Source organism: Zootoca vivipara, chromosome 13, assembly GCF_963506605.1.
Source record: "Zootoca vivipara chromosome 13, rZooViv1.1, whole genome shotgun sequence".
Taxonomy (NCBI): domain Eukaryota; kingdom Metazoa; phylum Chordata; class Lepidosauria; order Squamata; family Lacertidae; genus Zootoca; species Zootoca vivipara.
In genome coordinates this window covers 29172073-29191734 of record NC_083288.1, presented here as the reverse complement: position 1 = coordinate 29191734, position 19662 = coordinate 29172073, and the positions used below count along the sequence as shown (strand labels likewise).

Below are 19662 nucleotides of genomic sequence, written 5' to 3'. Positions count from 1 at the left end.
ATGGAGGCAAAAAACCAATCAGAGCTTTCAGAATTCATCATCCTTGGCTTTAAAAATCTGCAGGAGGTACACTTCTTGCTGTTCAGTGGATTCTTGATCATCTATTTATTCACCGTGCTGTGGAATACCTTCATCATCATCATGGCCATAGTGGACCAGAGGCTCAGAACGCCCATGTATTTCTTCCTTGGAAACCTCTCCTGTCTTGACATCTGCTACATCACCACCACCATCCCCCAAATGCTGGATCTCCTTCTGACAGAAAGTAGCACCATCTCCTACACAGGCTGTGTGCTCCAGCTGTTTTTCTTCTTCTCCTTTGTCGGCATTGAATGCCTTCTTTTGGCAGTAATGGCTTTTGATCGTTATGTAGCCATCTGCAACCCACTGCGCTATTCACTGGTTATCAAAAGGAATGTTTGCCTCCAGCTGGCTACTGCCTCCTGGGTGGGTGGTTTTCTCAACTCTACTGTACACACCTATTTTGCCTTTCAGTTGCCCTTCTGTGGTGACAACCGCCTAGATGCTTTCTATTGTGACATTCCACCATTGCTGAAATTGTCATGTGGAGACATCTCCCTCAACCAAAGGCTCTTGTTAACCATTGGGTTGTTCATAGCTTGGACACCAATGTTCTGTATCCTTCTCTCATATGTGTACATAATTTCAAGTGTTTTGAAAATACGATCAACAGAAGGGAGGCAAAAGGCTTTCTCTACCTGCTCTTCTCATCTTACAGTTGTTCTTCTGTTCTATGGTAGTTGCATCTTCACCTATTTGAGACCTGTTTCCACACAGTCATCAGTGAATACAAAGCTCATCCCACTGATGTATAGCATATTGACTCCCTTGTTGAATCCCATTATATATACATTGCGCAACAAGGATGTGAAGAAAGCTTGGCTAAGCATAATGGGGAAGATGTGAATATTGCACACAACATAACGTTATGAGCTGTACCTTAACAGAGTCAGAAATGAGATTTAATTCATAAGATACTGATATATTCATTTATATTATTTTTCAGCCACATGCTTTTCAATGTACTTTACTTTTTTATCATAGCACATTTCTTAAGACAAATATCAAATAAATAGTTGTCAAATTTATCTGTATTCTCCTCCATTAAAATGATTTTGATGTTTCTCTGTATGCATGTATGGATATGGATATGAGACAGATACTTGTTTGGGCCCATTCTCCTGAAACAGTGTGGAATACAGTGATATTATTGTGATGGGTTCATTATATATTTATTTAAACTATCTTAACCTTTTCCCACCCTTCATTATTTATGGGTTCCTCTCAAGCACATTGGAATAGTCCAGTTCCACTATGAGTCAATTGTAACCAACTTTAATCTGTCCCTGACTCAAACTAGGATTTGCCCCTGCCTCTGCTGTTTCTCCCCTGACCCTTCAAGTCACCCACCCTTCCTCCAAGACAAAAGACAATATTTTGGTGCAGAGAAAAATGCATGAGGTCCTGGAGGGCTCAGTTATTTCTCTAAGTGAAGTTCAAAAGGGACTTAAATATTAAAAGAGAGCATAAGCAGTTAGGGACAACTATCCTCTAATGATCCCTGGCATACAACCAGCCTGATAGGCAGTAATGAGTCAGCTTCATGTCCATTTATTTACAAAGAAAAAATACACCCACAGCAAAGCTTTCCTCCTTCTCTTGGCAAAGGAGTTGCTCAGTCTGACTCAGAATCCCTCCCCCAACAGGAAAGATGCCAGAACCGTTCCTTTCTCCTCCTCCCCTTCCGCAGTTCTCTGAGCCTCTCCAACCTCCTATTACGGGGACTGAAGAGGTAGCCTTCCCCCTCCCCACTCTCAGTGGACACCGTCTCTGTCTCTCGCTTATCTACTGGCAGGCCGGCTTTGCTCTGGCTGTCTTTCAACTCTCCTTCACCTTGAGAGCTAACAGTGTCTTGCTTGGGAAGGAGGGGTAACTCTGCCCCTGAAGGACCAGGTGTGCAGCCTGGGAGTCATTTTGGACTCACAGCTGTCCATGGAGGTGCAGGTCAGTTCTGTATCCAGGGCAGCTGTCTACCAGCTCCATGTGGTACGCAGGCTGAGACCCTACCTGCCCGCGGACTGTCTCGCCAGAGTGGTGCATGCTCTAGTTATCTCCCGCTTGGACTATTGCAATGTGCTCTATGTGGGGGCTACCTTTGAAGGTTACCTGGAAACTACAACTAATCCAGAATGCGGCAGCTAGGCTGGTGACTGGGAGCAGCCGCCGAGACCACGTAACACCTACATGTAACACCTGAAAGACCTACATTGGCTCCCAGTACGTTTCCGAGCACAATTCAAAGTGTTGGTGCTAACCTTTAAATCCCTAAACCGCCAGTATACCTGAAGGAGTGTCTCCAACCCCATCATTCTGCCTGGACACTGAGATCCAGCGCCGAGGGCCTTCTGGCGGTTCCCTCACTGTGAGAAGCAAAGCTACAGGGAACCAGGCAGAGGGCCTTCTCGGTAGTGGCGCCCGCCCTGTGGAATGCCTTCCCATCAGATGTCAAAGAGATAAACAACTACCTGACCTTTAGAAAACATCTGAAGGCAGCCCTGTTTAAGGAAGTTTTTTTATGTGTGACATTTTAATGTATTTTAATCTTTGTTGGAAGCCGCCCAGAGTGGCTGGGGAAACCCAGCTGGATGGGTGGGACACAAATAAATTATTATTATTATTATTATTATTATTATTATTATTATTATTATTATTATTATTTCTAAACTCAGACAGACAGCTCTCAGCTGAAGAGTCATCTCATTGCTCAATTTCCAAGGCTGACCCTTCTGCTGCACCCTTGGGGGCCACGTTCCTGACATATGAACTCTGAAAAAGAATCAAAACTTGGAATGTGTGCAGAGGAGGGTGACCAAGCATTCAACCAAGACTTATGAGGAATCAGGGGTGTAGTGGGGGGGTGTCAGTGGGGCCATGGCCCTGGGTGTATATTTTTGAGGGGGCATGAAGCAGTTGCCCCTGACAGGCACCCCTAGTGTGGCCCAGTCCAGCGCTCCTCTCCCGGCATCAGATGAACCAGTGCTCATGGAGAGGAGCTCCAGGCAGGGCTGTCCTTCTGTCTTCCTGGAACAGGAAGGATTTGAAGAGGCAAACACAGCAACAACTTCCGTGTAGGCTAAATCACAGGGTGCTTGTCCTTGTGCTGTTAGGTACGTGTACTTAGGTTAGCTTTTGGGCGTGGCCACACATTGCTCCAACAATCCAACTCAGAGTGTAAGCCTGGGGAGGGGTGCCAGCTGCCTACCCACCAGAAATGTGTGTGTGTGTGTGTGTGTGTGTGTGTGTGTGTGTGTGTGTGTGTTTAGTACACCTCAGGAGCTACTATGCTTTGTCAATAAAGAAATAAACCACCAGCTGTTTGTCATCATTAGGTTGTGTGTGCTCGAGTCACCAGATATGAAATTTGCTGTCTCTGGTCTATAGTATTGCTTTAACTTGCTTCTCTTTCAATGATCAAGTGTTTTGCACTCATTAGTCATTTCAATGAACTCAAATGATAAACATACTACTACTTATAGTAATTATTTCAGATAGAACATTACGAAAAAGAAGAAAAGCTTAGCTAATTCTAAGCAAGTGGTACCCTCCCTCTGAAGGAGAGGGTATGTAGTTTGGGGGGGGGGTACTCCTAGATCCTCTGCTGTCAGTGGAGGCTCAGGTGGCCTCAGGAGCCTCAGCTTAGGCTGGTGGCGCAGCTATGTTCCTATCTGAACAGATATAGCCTGACTTAAGTTGTCTATGCTCTGGAGACCTCTAGGCTGGATTACTGCAACACATTATATGTATGGCTGTCTTTGAAGACAATTCAGAAGCTCCAGCTGGTGCGGAATTCAGAGGTCAGGTTGGTCACCAGGACAAGACAGTTGGGGCATATTACACCAATCATGGTGTCAGGGACTGTGCTGAAGAGGGCTGCACTGAGGAAGAATGGTGGGAGCCACCCCCTCTTCCTGATCCTGAATCTTTCCAAGAGCAAGTGGATAGTATAGATTTGGAACAGTGGTTTGTAGAGGGGCATAGTTCAGAAAGCAGAAGCTGGGAAATACTGGATGGGGGACATCCAGGAGAAGAAGCAGTGGAAGAGAAAGGCTTAACAGATTCAAAGTCTCTGGACTGCATTCACCCAGCATTCACCTTCCCCAAAGACAGGGAGAGCTCAGAAAGTGGATCTGTGGGAAGTGGTGGTGGTGGGGTGTAATGTTTATGAATAAAGGATGACTGTCACAAAACCCTGAGAGAACGGTGAGAGGATCATAAATAGCCAGGTGTCCACCACCACCCCAGGCCTCTCTTCTCTCTGCTTTGGTCACTGTGGCAGCAGGAATGTCACAAATACATTGTCAATTCAATAAGATTGCAAACCAAGTCACTCTTACCTGGGAGTAAACCCTATTTCAACCAGACATTCTTCTGACTAGACAAAAGTAGGATTTTGTTCTTATTCTAATATGAGACTGTTTCTGGATAATTTGATGAAAATCCAGTTTTACTTCCAATTCATTGATTTTATATGGTTGTTATTTTCCTTTCTATTATCTATCCCCAGTCACAGCCAATGCAGGCTAATATCTGAGATCAACCATGTTTATCATCAGGTATGTTTATTAAAAGATTATTCCGTTCTATTTCAAGGCATGCCAATTAACCTTCACAATTGATCTGAATATTTGCTGTTTTTTTCTTTGGAAAACAGGATGGATTTCTCTTGGGCAGAAAGTCCTCAAAGGCCTCCTTCATATTTGTGCCTATATAAGCAACAGTTGCTTCACTGAAATTAATAAATCTTTCTAGGTTAAAATCCTTCTAGGTTGAAAAATCACACAGGCAACAAAAGCAGACCTTCCTGTAAAACCAGGTGAAATAGTTGATTGGACCATATGTAGCTTATTCATATTGATAATATATCAGTCATTTTGCTTGTTTTATAGAATATTAGAAAGAAAATTGCACCATTAAGAATGGCATCATCTTAAATTAGGTGATGCTAATAGAGAAGAGGTGAATCAGAAGCCACAGTGATTTTATCATTTTGGATTTAGTCTTCAAGAAGTGACTTGGGAGCTAGAAGAGAACTTCAGCTGTGGAGAGCTTTAACCATCCTCACTACTGTGATATTGGCCTTCAACAAATTCTATTTCATTCCGTGAAATTCCTCAGATGTTTCTTCCAATTTGCTTCAAAACAATGATTCGTATGAATTATGGTGACAACATAAATTCAATATCTTACCAAGGGTCCTCTCAGGTGAAGAGTTTCTTCAGCTTGACTTCGAATAGGATGCCCAAGAAAGTTGAAAGGCAGGTGACATCTGTTAGCTGTAGTAACAACCTGCTGTAATGTTTCCTGTTGTTCTTCTGCTGAGATATGAGGAACAATCCTGAAAAATATCAGTAAAGTAATTTTGCTGGAACATAATTTGCATCCCTTCACTGTATCGCAGAGCAGAAACTCCACAACTCATTTCAAAAATTAGTGTCAACTCTAGAGCTTTGGAACGAGATAGCATAGATGTGCTAGAAATTGTCTGTGTATGCAGTTTTCTAACATGAGTGATCCACTGGAGAATGTTTCATGGATATTACAACTGGAGATCATACTGAAAATTATTTTGGATCAGGGTTCCCAAGGTAATGTAGATCTGTACAGTTTTCCTTTAAGAAAAAATCATTTCAAACTTCTGTTCATTATGTGCAAAGGATCAAGCGTGGGGATTGCATAACACAGGACCAAGTTTAAATTGTTTCCTTCCCACTTTGGTTAATGGGGGAGGAAAGGGAGAGAAATGGGTGAAGTCATGATTTATCAGCTGATTCTGGCTCACGGTATAGCTGTGCTGCTAAAATTAACTACATATGTTGTTGTTGTTGTTGTTGTTGTTGTTGTTGTTGTTGTTGTTGTTATAACAGCTTTATGTTTGGGCATATGTGGGAAAGAAAATCTATATAAATCCATTTTTACTAAGTGTTTTAGGATGATTCCTAAGAGGGAGACAACTATACACAGATACATGAATTTATTTCAGGAATGTCTATCATTTCAATGCAAACACTGTGTAGAAATGGTGAGTTCCATATTTGCAACTGCCAGTTATTTCTCAATAGTCTGTCTTACTCCTCTAACCATTGAAATATTTACCACACACATCATATTCTTGCTAGTATTTGGTGATAAGGACCCATATGGACTTGAAAATATCAGTTGGATTCACAGCACTCTAAATAGATCACCATCATATTAGTTCTTTAGGGATTAGAGCTGATTACGGTATGCTCGGATTTCTTCTTGTAGTGATAAATCTGCAGTGTTTTTGCAGGAAAGGTCAGAGTTATCCTGCAGACAGAAGGATTGTCTCTTCTCAAAGAAAGGTCCATCAGAAAGACAATTCTGTCATCTTCTGCACATTATAGTGTATATAATGAAAGTGTCACACTGTTCATTAACATGATCACAATTCATTTCCCTCTTCTCTACAGAAAACCAGTTGTTTATTTGTCAAGGTATGGAGACACAAAATGAAACTGGCCTGTCTGAGTTCATCATCCTAGGTTTTAAAAATCTGCAGGAGGAAAGTATTTTTCTCTTCAGTGCATTATTAATCATCTATCTTTTCACTGTGCTGTGGAATACCTTCATTGTAGTAATGACTTTGGTGGATCAGAGGCTCAGAACGCCCATGTATTTCTTCCTTGGGAATCTCTCCTTTCTTGACATTTGCTACACTACTACCACAATACCCCAGATGTTGGCTCACCTTCTCTCTGAGAGAAGCAACATTTCTTACACTGGTTGTGTGCTCCAGGTGTATTTTTTCTTCTCCTTTGTAGGCACCGAATGCCTCCTTCTTGCAGTAATGGCATTTGACCGCTATGTTGCCATATGCAACCCTTTGCGCTACACACTGATTATAGGCAAAACCATTTGTCTCCAACTGGCCATGGCCTGCTGGACTGGGGGTTTCCTCAACTCAGCTGTGCACACCACCTTTGCTTTCCAACTACCGTTTTGTGGGAAGAACCGCCTTGATGCTTTCTACTGTGATATTCCCCCTCTGCTGAAGCTATCATGTGGTGATACTTCCCTTAACCAAATCCTCTTGCTTTCTATTGGCCTTTTCATAGCTTGGACTCCATTACTTTGTATCCTCCTATCATATACTTACATCATTTCAACAGTCTTAAAAATAAGGTCTTCAGAAGGGAGACAAAAGGCTTTCTCCACCTGTTCCTCTCACCTCACTGTTGTACTTTTGTACTATGGCAGCTCCATCTTCACTTACCTGTCTTCAAATAGCAGTCACTCCTCAAATCAGGCTAGGCTTATCCCAGTGATATACAGTGTCTTGACACCACTCTTAAATCCTATCATATACACTTTACGCAACAAGGATGTAAAGAATGCCTGGAGAAGCATGATTGGACATAAATCAATATGAGGAGAATAGATAGATAGATGATAGATAGATAGATAGATATGACAGACAGACAGACAGATCTAACACACATTCACAGATTATAGACCTATACTCATTTTTTTAAAAAAAAACAAAATTATGTTTGCCTTTAGAATATCATAGTCACACATTGTGCCAGTTGTGGATTAAAGTAGTCACAACTTCTGAAAAGTACCAGCTAGTTTCTGACCTGTTTTCTTATGTCAATATGCACCATTCCTTGTTGAGAAAATTGTCTGAAATGTTTTGAAATGCCATTCAATTGTGAATTCTATATTACTGTGCAAATACCTTACTTGAAATGCTTGCTATGAATATAAAGTCCCTTCCTGCTATGCCGGAAGGGACTTTATATTCATAGCAAGCATAGTAGGAAGAGAGGTTGCGGGCACCCCACGAGCCCTTCATGTGCTGGGGGGATGGTTGTCGGGTGTAGTCGGTTAGATCCAATGCCTAAGCCAATACCTCTCTATATCCGTAATCAATAAAGTTGTGGCCTTTTATGCCCATTAACCTTACTCACGGTGTCTTGTGTCTTTATTTATTCGGGGAGGGTCAGGGTATCGCCACACAAACTCCACATATTTCTTGCACAGTCCTCCTATTAATTTTTGTGTGTGTATATGAGTGTGTTTAAAGACACATAAGAATGAACTGCTAAAATAAATCTGTTGTGTGGCAGAACAGATTTTACTCAAAACGGATTATGGTAGGTGTTGGCAATGTGGCAGCCTTCAAACATTGTGGAAGATAATCCCCATTATCTCAGACAAGTGAAATTGTTGTTTGGGGCTGATGGCACCTAAAATGCAAAATAACTAGAGGGAAACAGGTTGGCTATCTCTCCGGCAATAAAAAGGAGACGTACCACTTTTTATTTAATCTTACAGGTGCCTGCTTAGAGACTCTTAATCACAGGGCAGCATTGTTATAGTGCAATCCTATAAATGTCTACTGATCACTGCTATATCAGACTAAGAAATCAAGCATCCTGTTTCTCACCATGGGCCACAAGATGAGTGGAAAGCTCGAACACAGGCAATAGCCCTTACCTACAGCAACTGATATTCAAAGTTACACCGTCTCTGAAACTGGAGGTTCCATAGAGTCAACACGACTAGGCACCACAGATGACTGGTAGCTGCTGCTGGACTTAACTTTCAATATATGTGTCATGTTCAGTGTCATCTAAGAGCAAATTAGACACGGGATTAAATGCATGTTTGCATTTAGCATGCAAGGTTTCTAGATGTGCAAATACCATCAGCTATTTAGGTTGTTAATATTGTGTATATGGAAGCTGCCTGTACTCAGAGTTTTAATTTGTCAGATACAATCATGTGCTTACATTATTGGTATGGTATTGACATGGTCTTTAAAAATGGAGTTCTTAAGTGGTTACATAAAGAGACACTGATTCCATTAAAAATATGTTCATTTTCATATGCCTCTGGTCTTTCAGATGTTGCTTAAGTACAGATCCCGTTACACCTGACCATCAGCCATGTTTCCTGGGGCTGAAGGGAGTGGGAGTCCACAGTACATCTGAGGGTCACAGTTTCCTGCCCTTGTGTTATTCTTCAACCATATAAGGTGTTAACTGCAATTTTAAAATGCCGTCTTTAGCATCACATAATTTCCTTCAGAAACTAGTGTTGTCTGTGGTCCACTTGTGAAAAGCATAAAGCCTGCACACCAGACCCCTAGTCTTGATTTGGATGGGGGCCCTGCACATTGGTGTTTTGTGTCAGGAAATAAGATTCGCAGCAATTTGTTGCAACTTGCCTTACTACCAGGGTATGAAAAAGAGTTGAAGCTGGGTAGCTTGGAGACCCCAACTTCCACCAAATACCTCATATTTTCACATGAACATTTGTGGGTTTTTTTTGTGCTACTATGGGGGAAAATGTGAGACTGAAACACAGTTAATCTTCATAATTCATGCTTCTCAAAATTTTGTAACATGGCTCCCCTGCCAAATAATGCATGCGTTTACTGGGTTGTAGCGTTCGTATCTAAAATTCATGAAAAATGTGTATATTTGGGAACATTTACAATAAAATACTCAGAAATATTCATGAGGATTAAAAGAAGAAGACTTTAATATAATGTGGAAATCTGAATAATTGAACTGAAATGGGGGGCATGGGAGAAACTGAGAGAAACCAACACTGACAGATTCACCCACCACTACTTAAGAGTTTAACAAAACATGTCCCCAAAGACACAGAGAGCTCAGAAATTGGTAAAACAGAAAGTGCAGAGGGTACAAAATCAGATTACAAGACGTAGGAGTGACGTAGATTAATAGGGATAGGGGGGGAGTGAGCCTTAATTGGGAGCACCACCATTTCTAGTAAGTTGTGTTCTTTTTCTCTCTCACTGTGATTATTAAAGAATCTAACTGGTAAGACGTTCCTTTCGTTTCATCTTCTTATTTACTGCCTCAGGGGAAGAAGCTGATTTCCTAAAGCCTGACACTTGCCTGGACTGCAATGGCTGCCAAATAGTTTCCGGGTCCAATTTAATGTGCTGGCTTTGTCCTATAAAGCCTTTAATGGCTCAGGACCTCAATACATCAAAGACTGCCTCTCCCCATATAAGCTGTCCCGGTCTCTATGTCTATTATCTGAGAGCCTTCTTCACGTGCCTCCTCCACATGAGGCCTGGAGGGTGGCAACACGAGAACAGGCTTTTTCTGTAGTGACTCCCTGTTTGTGAAATGCTTGCCCCAGGGATGTTCACCTGGTACCTTCATTATACCTTTTTAGGTGCCAGCCAAAAATGTTCCTCTTCAACCAGGTCTTTGGCTGATAAATATTCTCCAGCCTTTTAAATGTGTCTGTGGGAAGTGGTGTTGGTGGGAGGTATAATGTTTATGAATAAAGGATGACTGTCACAAAACCCTGAGAGAAAGGTGAGAGGATCATAAATAGCCAGGTGTCCACCACCACCCCAGGCCTCTCTTCTCTCTGCTTTGGTCACTGTGGCAGCAGGAATGTCACAAAAACATTGTCAATTCAATAAGACTGCAAACCAAGTCACTGTTACCTGGGAGTAAACCCTATTTCAACCAGAAATTCTTCTGACAAGACAAAATTAGGATTTTGTTCTTATTCTAGTATGAGACTGTTTCTGGATAATTTGATGAAAATCCAGTTTTACTTCCAATTCATTGATTTTATATGGTTGATATTTTCCTTTCTGTTATCTATCCCCAGTCACAGCCAATGCAGGCTAATATCTGAGATCATGCATGCTTATCATCAGGTACGTTTATTAAAAGATTATTCCGTTCTATTTCAAGGCATGCCAATTAACCTTCACAATTGATCTGAATATTTGCTGTTTTTTCTTTGGAAAACAGGATGGAATTCTCTTGGGCAGAAAGTCCTCAAAGGCCTCCTTCATATTTGTGCCTATATAAGCAACAGTTGCTTCACTGAAATTAATAAATCCTTCTAGGTTAAAATCCTTCTAGGTTGCAAAATCACACAGGCAACAAAAGCAGACTTTCCTGTAAAACCTGGTGAAATAGTTCATTGGACCATAAGTAGCTTATTCATATTGATAATATATCAGTCATTTTGCTTGTTTTATAGAATATTAGAAAGAAAATTGCACCGTCAAGAATGGCATCATCTTAAATTAGGTGATGCTGATAGAGAAGAGGTGAATCAGAAGTCACAGTGATTTTATTATTTTGGATTTAGTCTTCAAAAAGTAACTTGGGAGCTAGAAGAGAACTTCAGCTGTGGAGAGCTTTAACCATCCTCACTACTGTGATATTGGCCTTCAACAAATTCTATTTCATTCCTTGAAATTCCTCAGATGTTTCTTCCAATTTGCTTCAAAACAATGTTTCGTATGAATTATGGTGACAACATAAAATCAATATCTTACCAAGGGTCATCTCAGGTGAAGAGTTTCTTCAGCTTGACTTCGAATAGGATGCCCAAGAAAGTTGAAAGGCAGGTGACATCTGTTAGCTGTACGAACAACCTGCTGTAATGTTTCCTGTTGTTCCTCTGCTGAGATATGAGGAACAATCCTGACAAATTTCAGTAATTTTGCTGGAACATAATTTGCTTCCCTTCACTGTATCGCAGAGCAGAAACTTCACAACCCATTTCAAAAATTAATGTCAACTCCAGAGCTTTGGAACAAGATAGCATAGATGTGCTAGCAATTGTCTGTGCATGCAGTTTTCTAACATGAGTGATCTACTGGAGAATGTTTCATGGATATTACAACTGGAGATAATACTGAAAATTATTTTGGATCAGGGTTCCCAAGGTAAGATAGATTTGTATAGTTATCCTTTAAGAAAAAGTCCTTTCAAACTTCTGCTTGTTATGTCCAAAGGATCAAGCGTGGGGATTGCATAACACAGGACCAAGTTCAAATTGCTTCCTATCCACTTCGGTTAACGGGGGAGGAAAGGGAGAGAAATGGGTGAAGTCATTATTTATTAGCTAATTCTGGCTCACGGTATTGCTGTGCTGTTAAAATCATGTTATAACAGCTTTATGTTTGGGCATATGTGGGAAAGAAAATCTATATAAATTCATTTTTACTAAGTATTTTAGGATGATTCCCAAGAGGGAGACTACTATACCACAGATACATGAGTTTATTTCAGTAATGTCTATAATTTCAATCCAAACACTGTGTAGAATTGGTGAGTTCCATATTAGCAACTGCCAGTTATTTCTCAATAGTCTGTCTCACACCTCTAACCATAAAAATGTCCCCAACACACATCATATTGACAGCTTCTTGCTAGTATTTGGTGATAAGGACCCATATGGACTTGAAATATCAGTTGGATTCACAGCACTCTACACAGATCAACATCCATATTAGTTCTATTGGGATAAGAGCTGAATATGGTATGCTAGGATTTCTTCTTGTAGTGATAAATCTGCAGTGTTCTTGCAGGAAAGGTCACAGAGTTATCCTGCAGACAGAAGGAATATCTCTTCTCAAAGAAAGGCCCATCAGAAACATACCTCTGTCATCTTCTGCACTTTATAGTGTATATAATGTCAATGTGACACACTCTTTATTAACATGATCACAATTCATTTCCCTCTTCTCTACAGAAAACCAGTTGTTTATTTGTCAAGGTATGGAGACACAAAATGAAACTGGCCTGTCTGAGTTCATCATCCTAGGTTTTAAAAATCTGCAGGAGGAAAGTATTTTTCTCTTCAGTGCATTATTAATCATCTATCTTTTCACTGTGCTGTGGAATACCTTCATTGTAGTAATGACTTTGGTGGATCAGAGGCTCAGAACGCCCATGTATTTCTTCCTTGGGAATCTCTCCTTTCTTGACATTTGCTACACTACTACCACGATACCCCAGATGTTGGCTCACCTTCTCTCTGAGAGAAGCAACATTTCTTACATGGGTTGTGTGCTCCAGGTGTATTTTTTCTTCTCCTTTGTAGGCACCGAATGCCTCCTTCTTGCAGTAATGGCATTTGACCGCTATGTTGCCATATGCAACCCTTTGCGCTACACACTGATTATAGGCAAAACCATTTGTCTCCAACTGGCCATGGCCTGCTGGACTGGGGGTTTCCTCAACTCAGCTGTGCACACCACCTTTGCTTTCCAAATACCGTTTTGTGGGAAGAACCGCCTTGATGCTTTCTACTGTGATATTCCCCCCCCTGCTGAAGCTATCATGTGGTGATACTTCCCTTAACCATATCCTCTTGCTTTCTATTGGCCTTTTCATAGCTTGGACCCCATTACTTTGTATCCTCCTATCATATACTTACATCATTTCAACAGTCTTAAAAATAAGGTCTTCAGAAGGGAGACAAAAGGCTTTCTCCACCTGTTCCTCTCACCTCACTGTGGTCCTTTTGTACTATGGCAGCGCCCTCTTCAGTTACTCGACTTCAAACAGCAGTTACTCCTCAAATCAGGCCAAGCTTATCCCAGTGATATACAGTGTCTTGACACCACTCTTAAATCCTATCATATACACTTTACGCAACAAGGATGTAAAGAATGCCTGGAGAAGCATTATTAGACATAAATAAATATGAGGAGAATAGATGGATAGATAGATGATAGATTAGATGGATGGATGGATGGATGGATGGATAGACATAGATGATGAATAGATAGATGATTAGATAGATAGATAGATAGATAGATAGATAGATAGATAGATAGATGATAGATAGATAGATGGATGATAGATGATAGATAGATAGACAGACAGACATATCTAACACACATTCACATATTATAGACCTATACTCATTTTTTAAATTTATGTTTGCCTTTAGAATATCATAGTCACACATTGAGCCAGTTGTGGATTAAAGTAATCACAACTGGTACCAGCTGGTCTCTCACCTATTTTCTTAAGTCAATATGCACCATTCCTTGTTGACAAGATTGTCTGAAATGTTTTGAAATGCCAGTCACATTCAATTGTGTATTCTATGTTACTGTGCAAATACCTTACATGAAATGCTTGTTACGAATATAAACTCCACATATTTCTTGCACAGTCCTGCTATTCAATTTGTGTGTGTATATATGTGTGTGTGTCGTATGTATTCAAAACAGATTATGTACCATGATGGATGAGGCTCTGTATGTTTAAAGACACATAAGAATGAACTGCTAAAATAAATCTGTTGTGTGGCAGAACAGAGTTTACTCAAAAGAAATTATGGTAAGTGTTGGCAATGTGGCAGCCTTCAAACATTGTGGAAGATAATCCCCATTATCTCAGACAAAGTGAAATTGTTGTTTGGGGCTGATGGCACCTAAAATGCAAAATAACTGGAGGAAAACAGGTTGGCTACCTCTCTGGTAACAAAAAGGAATTTACCACTTTTTATTTAATCCTACCAGTGCCTGCTTGGAGACTCTTAATCACAGTGCAGCACTGCTACAGTGCAATTCTATAAATGTCTTTTGATCACTGCTATATCACACTAAGAAATCAAGTATCCTGTTTCTCACATTGGGCCACAAGATGAGTGGAAAGCTCAAACACAGGCAATAGCCCTTCCCTACAGCAACTGACATTCAAAGTTACACCATCTCTGAAACTGGAGGTTCCATAGAGTCAACATGACTAGGCACCACTGATGACTGGCAGCTGCTGCTGGACTTACTTTCAATGAATGTGTCTTGTTAAGAGCCATCTAAGAGCAAATTAGACACGGGATTAAATGTATGTTTGCATTTAGCATGCAAGGTTTTTAGATGTGCAAATACCATCACCTATGGGAAGGAACTGGTAGTTATCAGGACTGAAATAGATGGAGGGATGGAATTGAAGACTTTCCTCCCTGCTGCACTCCTTTTCTAAAGCTGACATTTGTGTGTGGAGACCTTTTAACCACCCCCAGAAATAAATTCAGACAGGACTCAAATTTTTGGTTTGGTTTTTGGCAGAATTTAGGTCACAACTTTATTGATTACAATCAAGTGAGTGGTTGCATAGGCTCTGGTTCAACTAGCTATCTGTTGTGTGGCAGAACAGAGTTTTCTCAGTGGCAGCGCTGACTCTGGGTACCAACCATAAGTCAGACTTGGGTGAACACCTGAGACAGATGGCAAGCAGGGGTGTCTGCCACACCTCCACCCAGATGAGCCCTGAACTCAGGCTCAGGGCACAACCCTGCACAGGGAAGACCAACCATGAGTCCATGGATTCCTTCTTAAAGGAATACCGACACATAGGAATGGCTAGGCATCCTGCCACCCCTATCCACCTGAACCAGAGCCTGTCCGCAACCTTGCAAGTTGTGATGATTTGCTACGCAGCAGGCGAAACCCAAGTGGCACCAGCCATCCAGCCAAATGGGGAAAATTTCTGCCGTGCCCCTGTCCCAACAACAGGTGACACACGACGGCATAGCAAGATCAAGCGCAAGTCCTAAATATAGGGAGAGCTGGGTAGGTGTCCCGAGGCACTGAGCCCGAAAGAGGAAGCTCAGGGACACATGCAGCAGTTAAATAGTGGTCCCTTGATCGCTTTGACTGGCATCCCTCAAGTCCAATTGCTCCCAAGATCGAGGGACCACCAATAGGGTGTTGTGACAGCTCCAATGTTCCCACCCACAACACAGGGTTTGGTTGCCAGATCCCACCACAACACGTGCCCTCTTGTGAGGGAGCACCCAATTTAATTTAGAGGGAAATCTCTGACTGACTAATGCATGCCCAGTATTCAAGGTTATCAATGTGTATTGCACTATATTTAAAACAAAATGGAACACATATGTTACATCCCCTCAGTGGGTTCGTAACGTATACTATCAGTGCTGTCTGCTACAGTTCCTGAGTCACAGCAACAGATTCAATAGTTACAGTATGAAATTGGAAAGCAAAGGAGTCTATACTTCCCTCCTTATTCTATGAGCCACTCTGCTGTTGAATCTATAGGCCATAGCATGTCTTATACAGTGGTACTTCGGTTTACAAACACAATTGGTTCCGGAAGTTTATACTTAACCTGAAGCGTACTTAACCTGAAGCGAACTTTCCCATTGAAAGTAATGGAAAGTGGAATAATCCATTCCAGACGGTCTGTGGAGTACTTAAACTGAAGCGTACTTAACCTGAAATGAACTTTCCCATTGAAAGTAATGGAAAGTGGATTAATCTGTTCCAGATGGGTCGGCGGAGTACTCAACCTGAAGCGTGCTTAACCCCAGGGTATGAGTGTAATCGGTTCCGGAAGTCCATACTTAACCTGAAGCGTACTTAACCTGGAGCGAACTTTCCCATTGAAAGTAATGGAAAGTGGATTAATCTGTTCCAGACAGGTCCGCGGAGTACTTAAACTGAAAATACTCAAACTGAGGTGTACTTAAACCGAGGTATGACTGTAGGAATTTTGTTGTTGTTGTTGTTAAGGAAAGTGATAGGAAAATGCCCTGAGGAGTGTAGGAGAACAATTGCTTGATGTGAAGCTGTGTAACCCCTGTGCAAACAAATCAGAACGGATGTTCAATAGACAGCAGAAGTCATATCATAGCTGCCAAGTTTTCCCTTTTCTCGCGAGGAAGCCTATTCAGCATAAGGGAAAATCCCTGTAAAAAAGGGATAACTTGGCAGCTATGAGTCATATAATCTTCAAGAAGCTTTGTGAAAATCACAATACTATTTAATAAATTGGTTGCATGGAAGAGTCTTAGAAGAAGAGCTAACTCTTGACCTAGAAATCATTGTCAAGATAGCCAAATCACACAGTCCTTCACAGCATGGGGCTTCTTCGCCCAGCCTAGTGCTGCTCTCTTTCCCACTTTCTGGTTCTTGGGGGCAGATTCTTTTTTGCATACCCTGAAAATAAACCCTTGAAATAAACTCAAGTTAATTGAATCTCTGTGCTCACTGTCCTTAGGGAATGTAAAAGTTAACAAGGTTGGAACTGAAGGGAGTTGTGTTGTTTCAAATACTTCAGGGAAATGAGGAGTTTGTGCTAGGTCAGATATGGATTTATATTTCAATCAAATGTACCCCTGTGAATATTATTTTGATGCCTGTGAAAATGCTAGATTGTCCAGTCACCCACAAACTTCCTATTTTCTGCTCCAGTTTTCACACACACAAACTCACCAAACTTTTTAAAAGCCAGAGATTCCTGGGGAATACACAGTTGTTGCTTCCAATTCTACTCCACATTTTAAACAACATCTGAAACAGATAGCAGCTGGAATGTGTTACATGTAAAAAGCAGGTGAATTATTAATAAAGCTCATACCAAAATATAAACTTAGTTGGTCTTTAAGGTGCTACTGAAGGAATTTTTTTTATTTTGCTTCGACTCAGACCAACACGGCTACCTACCTGTAACTATTAATAACAGGTTTATGATGTTATAACTATTGTTGGCAACGAAAAAAAATAGGCACAAAAAAGCATTCCCAGGGCAAGTACTCTTTGGTGAGAGAATCCCAGCTGGATTAAAAATCACAAAACATGCAGCAAAGTAAAGCATAGACATATAGGCCATAAGATCTTTAAAATATATCATTCTAAGCTCCTGCCAAGGTTCTCCTCTACCCCACCATAAAAAGACCACATGTTTGGTAAGTTAAAAATGATTTATTTACAAACTATCCATAGGAGATATTCATGTACAGCGTTCAGAAAGAATTGTACAGGCAGTATAACTTGGCTGGGTTACAGTGGTGAAAGTTCCTGTATTATTGGTTTTGGAACTCAATAGTGGTCTGTAAGAGCCATTAGGTTTGTGTTGCAGTAAACAGCTCAGATATCGGCTTGATTACCGAGTCTCTCCCAAGGTGAGCTAAGCCTGACATGAAAGCTTACTCCATGGTTTAACGTCTTTATGCATGAATAGGACTTTTTAAAAAACAAATTTTTATTAATCTAGATTTACAAAAGAGAACCATAAAACAGATAAAAACAGAATAAAAATAGATTTAAGAATCTCAGTTATACGAGGCTCATTACCAGAAGTGTAATACAATGTGTGAATACAGAATATCTGCGGACATCTCATCTTTTCTCTCTCTGAATTATTGCAGCTGAGGTATGAAAAAGGTAGATGTTTGAGTAAAGCAAGAGTGTGGGAATACTAAAGGGTGGGGGAGTGGCTGTTTTAAACAATGGCAAAAGTTTGAATAAAGTGGGTGTGGAGGGATCCAGGGAAGAAAGTGGCACAGTTTTAAACAACATAAGAAGTTTGACTGATGGTGAGATGAACAAATACTGGGTGTGTGTTTTGTTTTAAAAAGCAGTTTTGACAACGAGAAATAACAGAGAAGGGTAGAAAACAGAAGCTGACTCCAAAGAGAGCAAAAAAAAGAACAAAATTATATGGGCAGTGAACCATACCACATCATATTGAAGCTAGGTGGCATCAACATGTTTGAGTGATTGCTTAGTGATATGACATTTCAATCAGTACACCAGTTATAGATGCACTTATCGTTGCAGGTGGAGTCTTTGGGGTGATATGTGGATTCAGAATGAGACCTCCGTGAATGAATTCATTCTTCTTGGCTTCACCAGTCATCCAACATTGCAACATATCTTGTTGACACTGTGCTTAGCCATATATCTCATCACTTTATTTGGCAACAGCCTCATCATCTTCTTGGTCTGGGTTGACTCCCGCCTTCATACAGGCATGTACTTTTTCATTGCTAACCTTTCTTTCCTGGACATATTTGGCACACAGGTCACTTTCCCTCAGATGCTGTTCCATATGGCCTCCAGAACCAATAATATCTCTTTCAACAGATGCATGGCTCAGCTCATCCTGATGCTGTTCTGTGGGATGACTGAGTGCTTCATCCTGGCTCTCATGGCATATGACCGCTATGTGGCCATATGTCAACCACTGCGGTACCCAACCATCATGCGGATGCAAGTGTGTATCCAGATGGCAGGAGCATGTTGGCTAGGAGGATTCTTCAATGCTGCAGCACTGACAGTTGTCACTATAAATTTCCCCTTCTGTGGGCCCAACCGAATCAACCATTTCTTTTGCGAGGAGCCTGCCGTGTTGCAGCTGGCATGCATGGACACCTATACAGTAAGAATCCTCATCTTTGCCCTGAGTGTCATTGTGCTCATGTTGCCTTTCATTTTCATAGTGATCTCCTACATGCACATTGCCAGGGTGGTGTTCAGCATACGCTCAGCAGAGGGACGGCAACGAGCTTTCTCCACTTGTGCTACCCACCTTACTGTTGTCACATTGTTCTACACCACCATCAGCTTCACTTACTTGCAGCCCCGGTCTGAACAAGCTGCAGACCAGGAGAAGAAAGCTTCTGTTTTCTATGCTTTTTTCTCCCCGATGCTGAACCCTGTCATTTACAGCCTGAGGAACAAGGATGTTAAAGGAGCCTTGTTCAAAGTGATGGGGAAAGTAAGCTGAGTCTCACCTTTGGAAACGGTTTCCCATCTTTAAAAATTGGGAAGGAAATGGTTGTATGGAAAAGTGGATGAATTTGGGTATATGAACATTAGACCAGCTGATAAATGAAGAGCATGAATTTTATACATATTCCATCTTAAGAGACAAATACCGACAAATGCTCAATGGCAACATCTCCGTCTATGGACCAGCAGTTTTTACAGCCTCAGAAACCCCCAGAGATATTGAAGCAATTGATTATTATTACACACCAAAAAAAAAAAAAAACGGC

General features: G+C 41.1%; 3 protein-coding genes and 1 pseudogene across 3 annotated transcripts; all 4 read left to right on the top strand.

The window, feature by feature from the left end:
- LOC118077974 (olfactory receptor 5V1-like) lies at positions 1-927 on the top strand. The gene has a single exon (XM_035101691.2). It carries the CDS (start codon positions 1-3, stop codon positions 925-927), a length of 927 nt encoding a protein of 308 aa, XP_034957582.1.
- Positions 928-6538: 5611 nt separating this feature from the next.
- Positions 6539-7471, top strand: LOC118077973 (olfactory receptor 5V1-like). The gene has a single exon (XM_035101690.2). It carries the CDS (start codon positions 6539-6541, stop codon positions 7469-7471), a length of 933 nt encoding a protein of 310 aa, XP_034957581.2.
- Positions 7472-12620: 5149 nt separating this feature from the next.
- On the top strand, positions 12621-13548 carry LOC118077972 (olfactory receptor 5V1-like; annotated as a pseudogene).
- Positions 13549-18461: 4913 nt separating this feature from the next.
- Positions 18462-19391, top strand: LOC118077971 (olfactory receptor 2D2-like). The gene has a single exon (XM_035101688.2). It carries the CDS (start codon positions 18462-18464, stop codon positions 19389-19391), a length of 930 nt encoding a protein of 309 aa, XP_034957579.2.
- Positions 19392-19662: the final 271 nt, after the last annotated feature.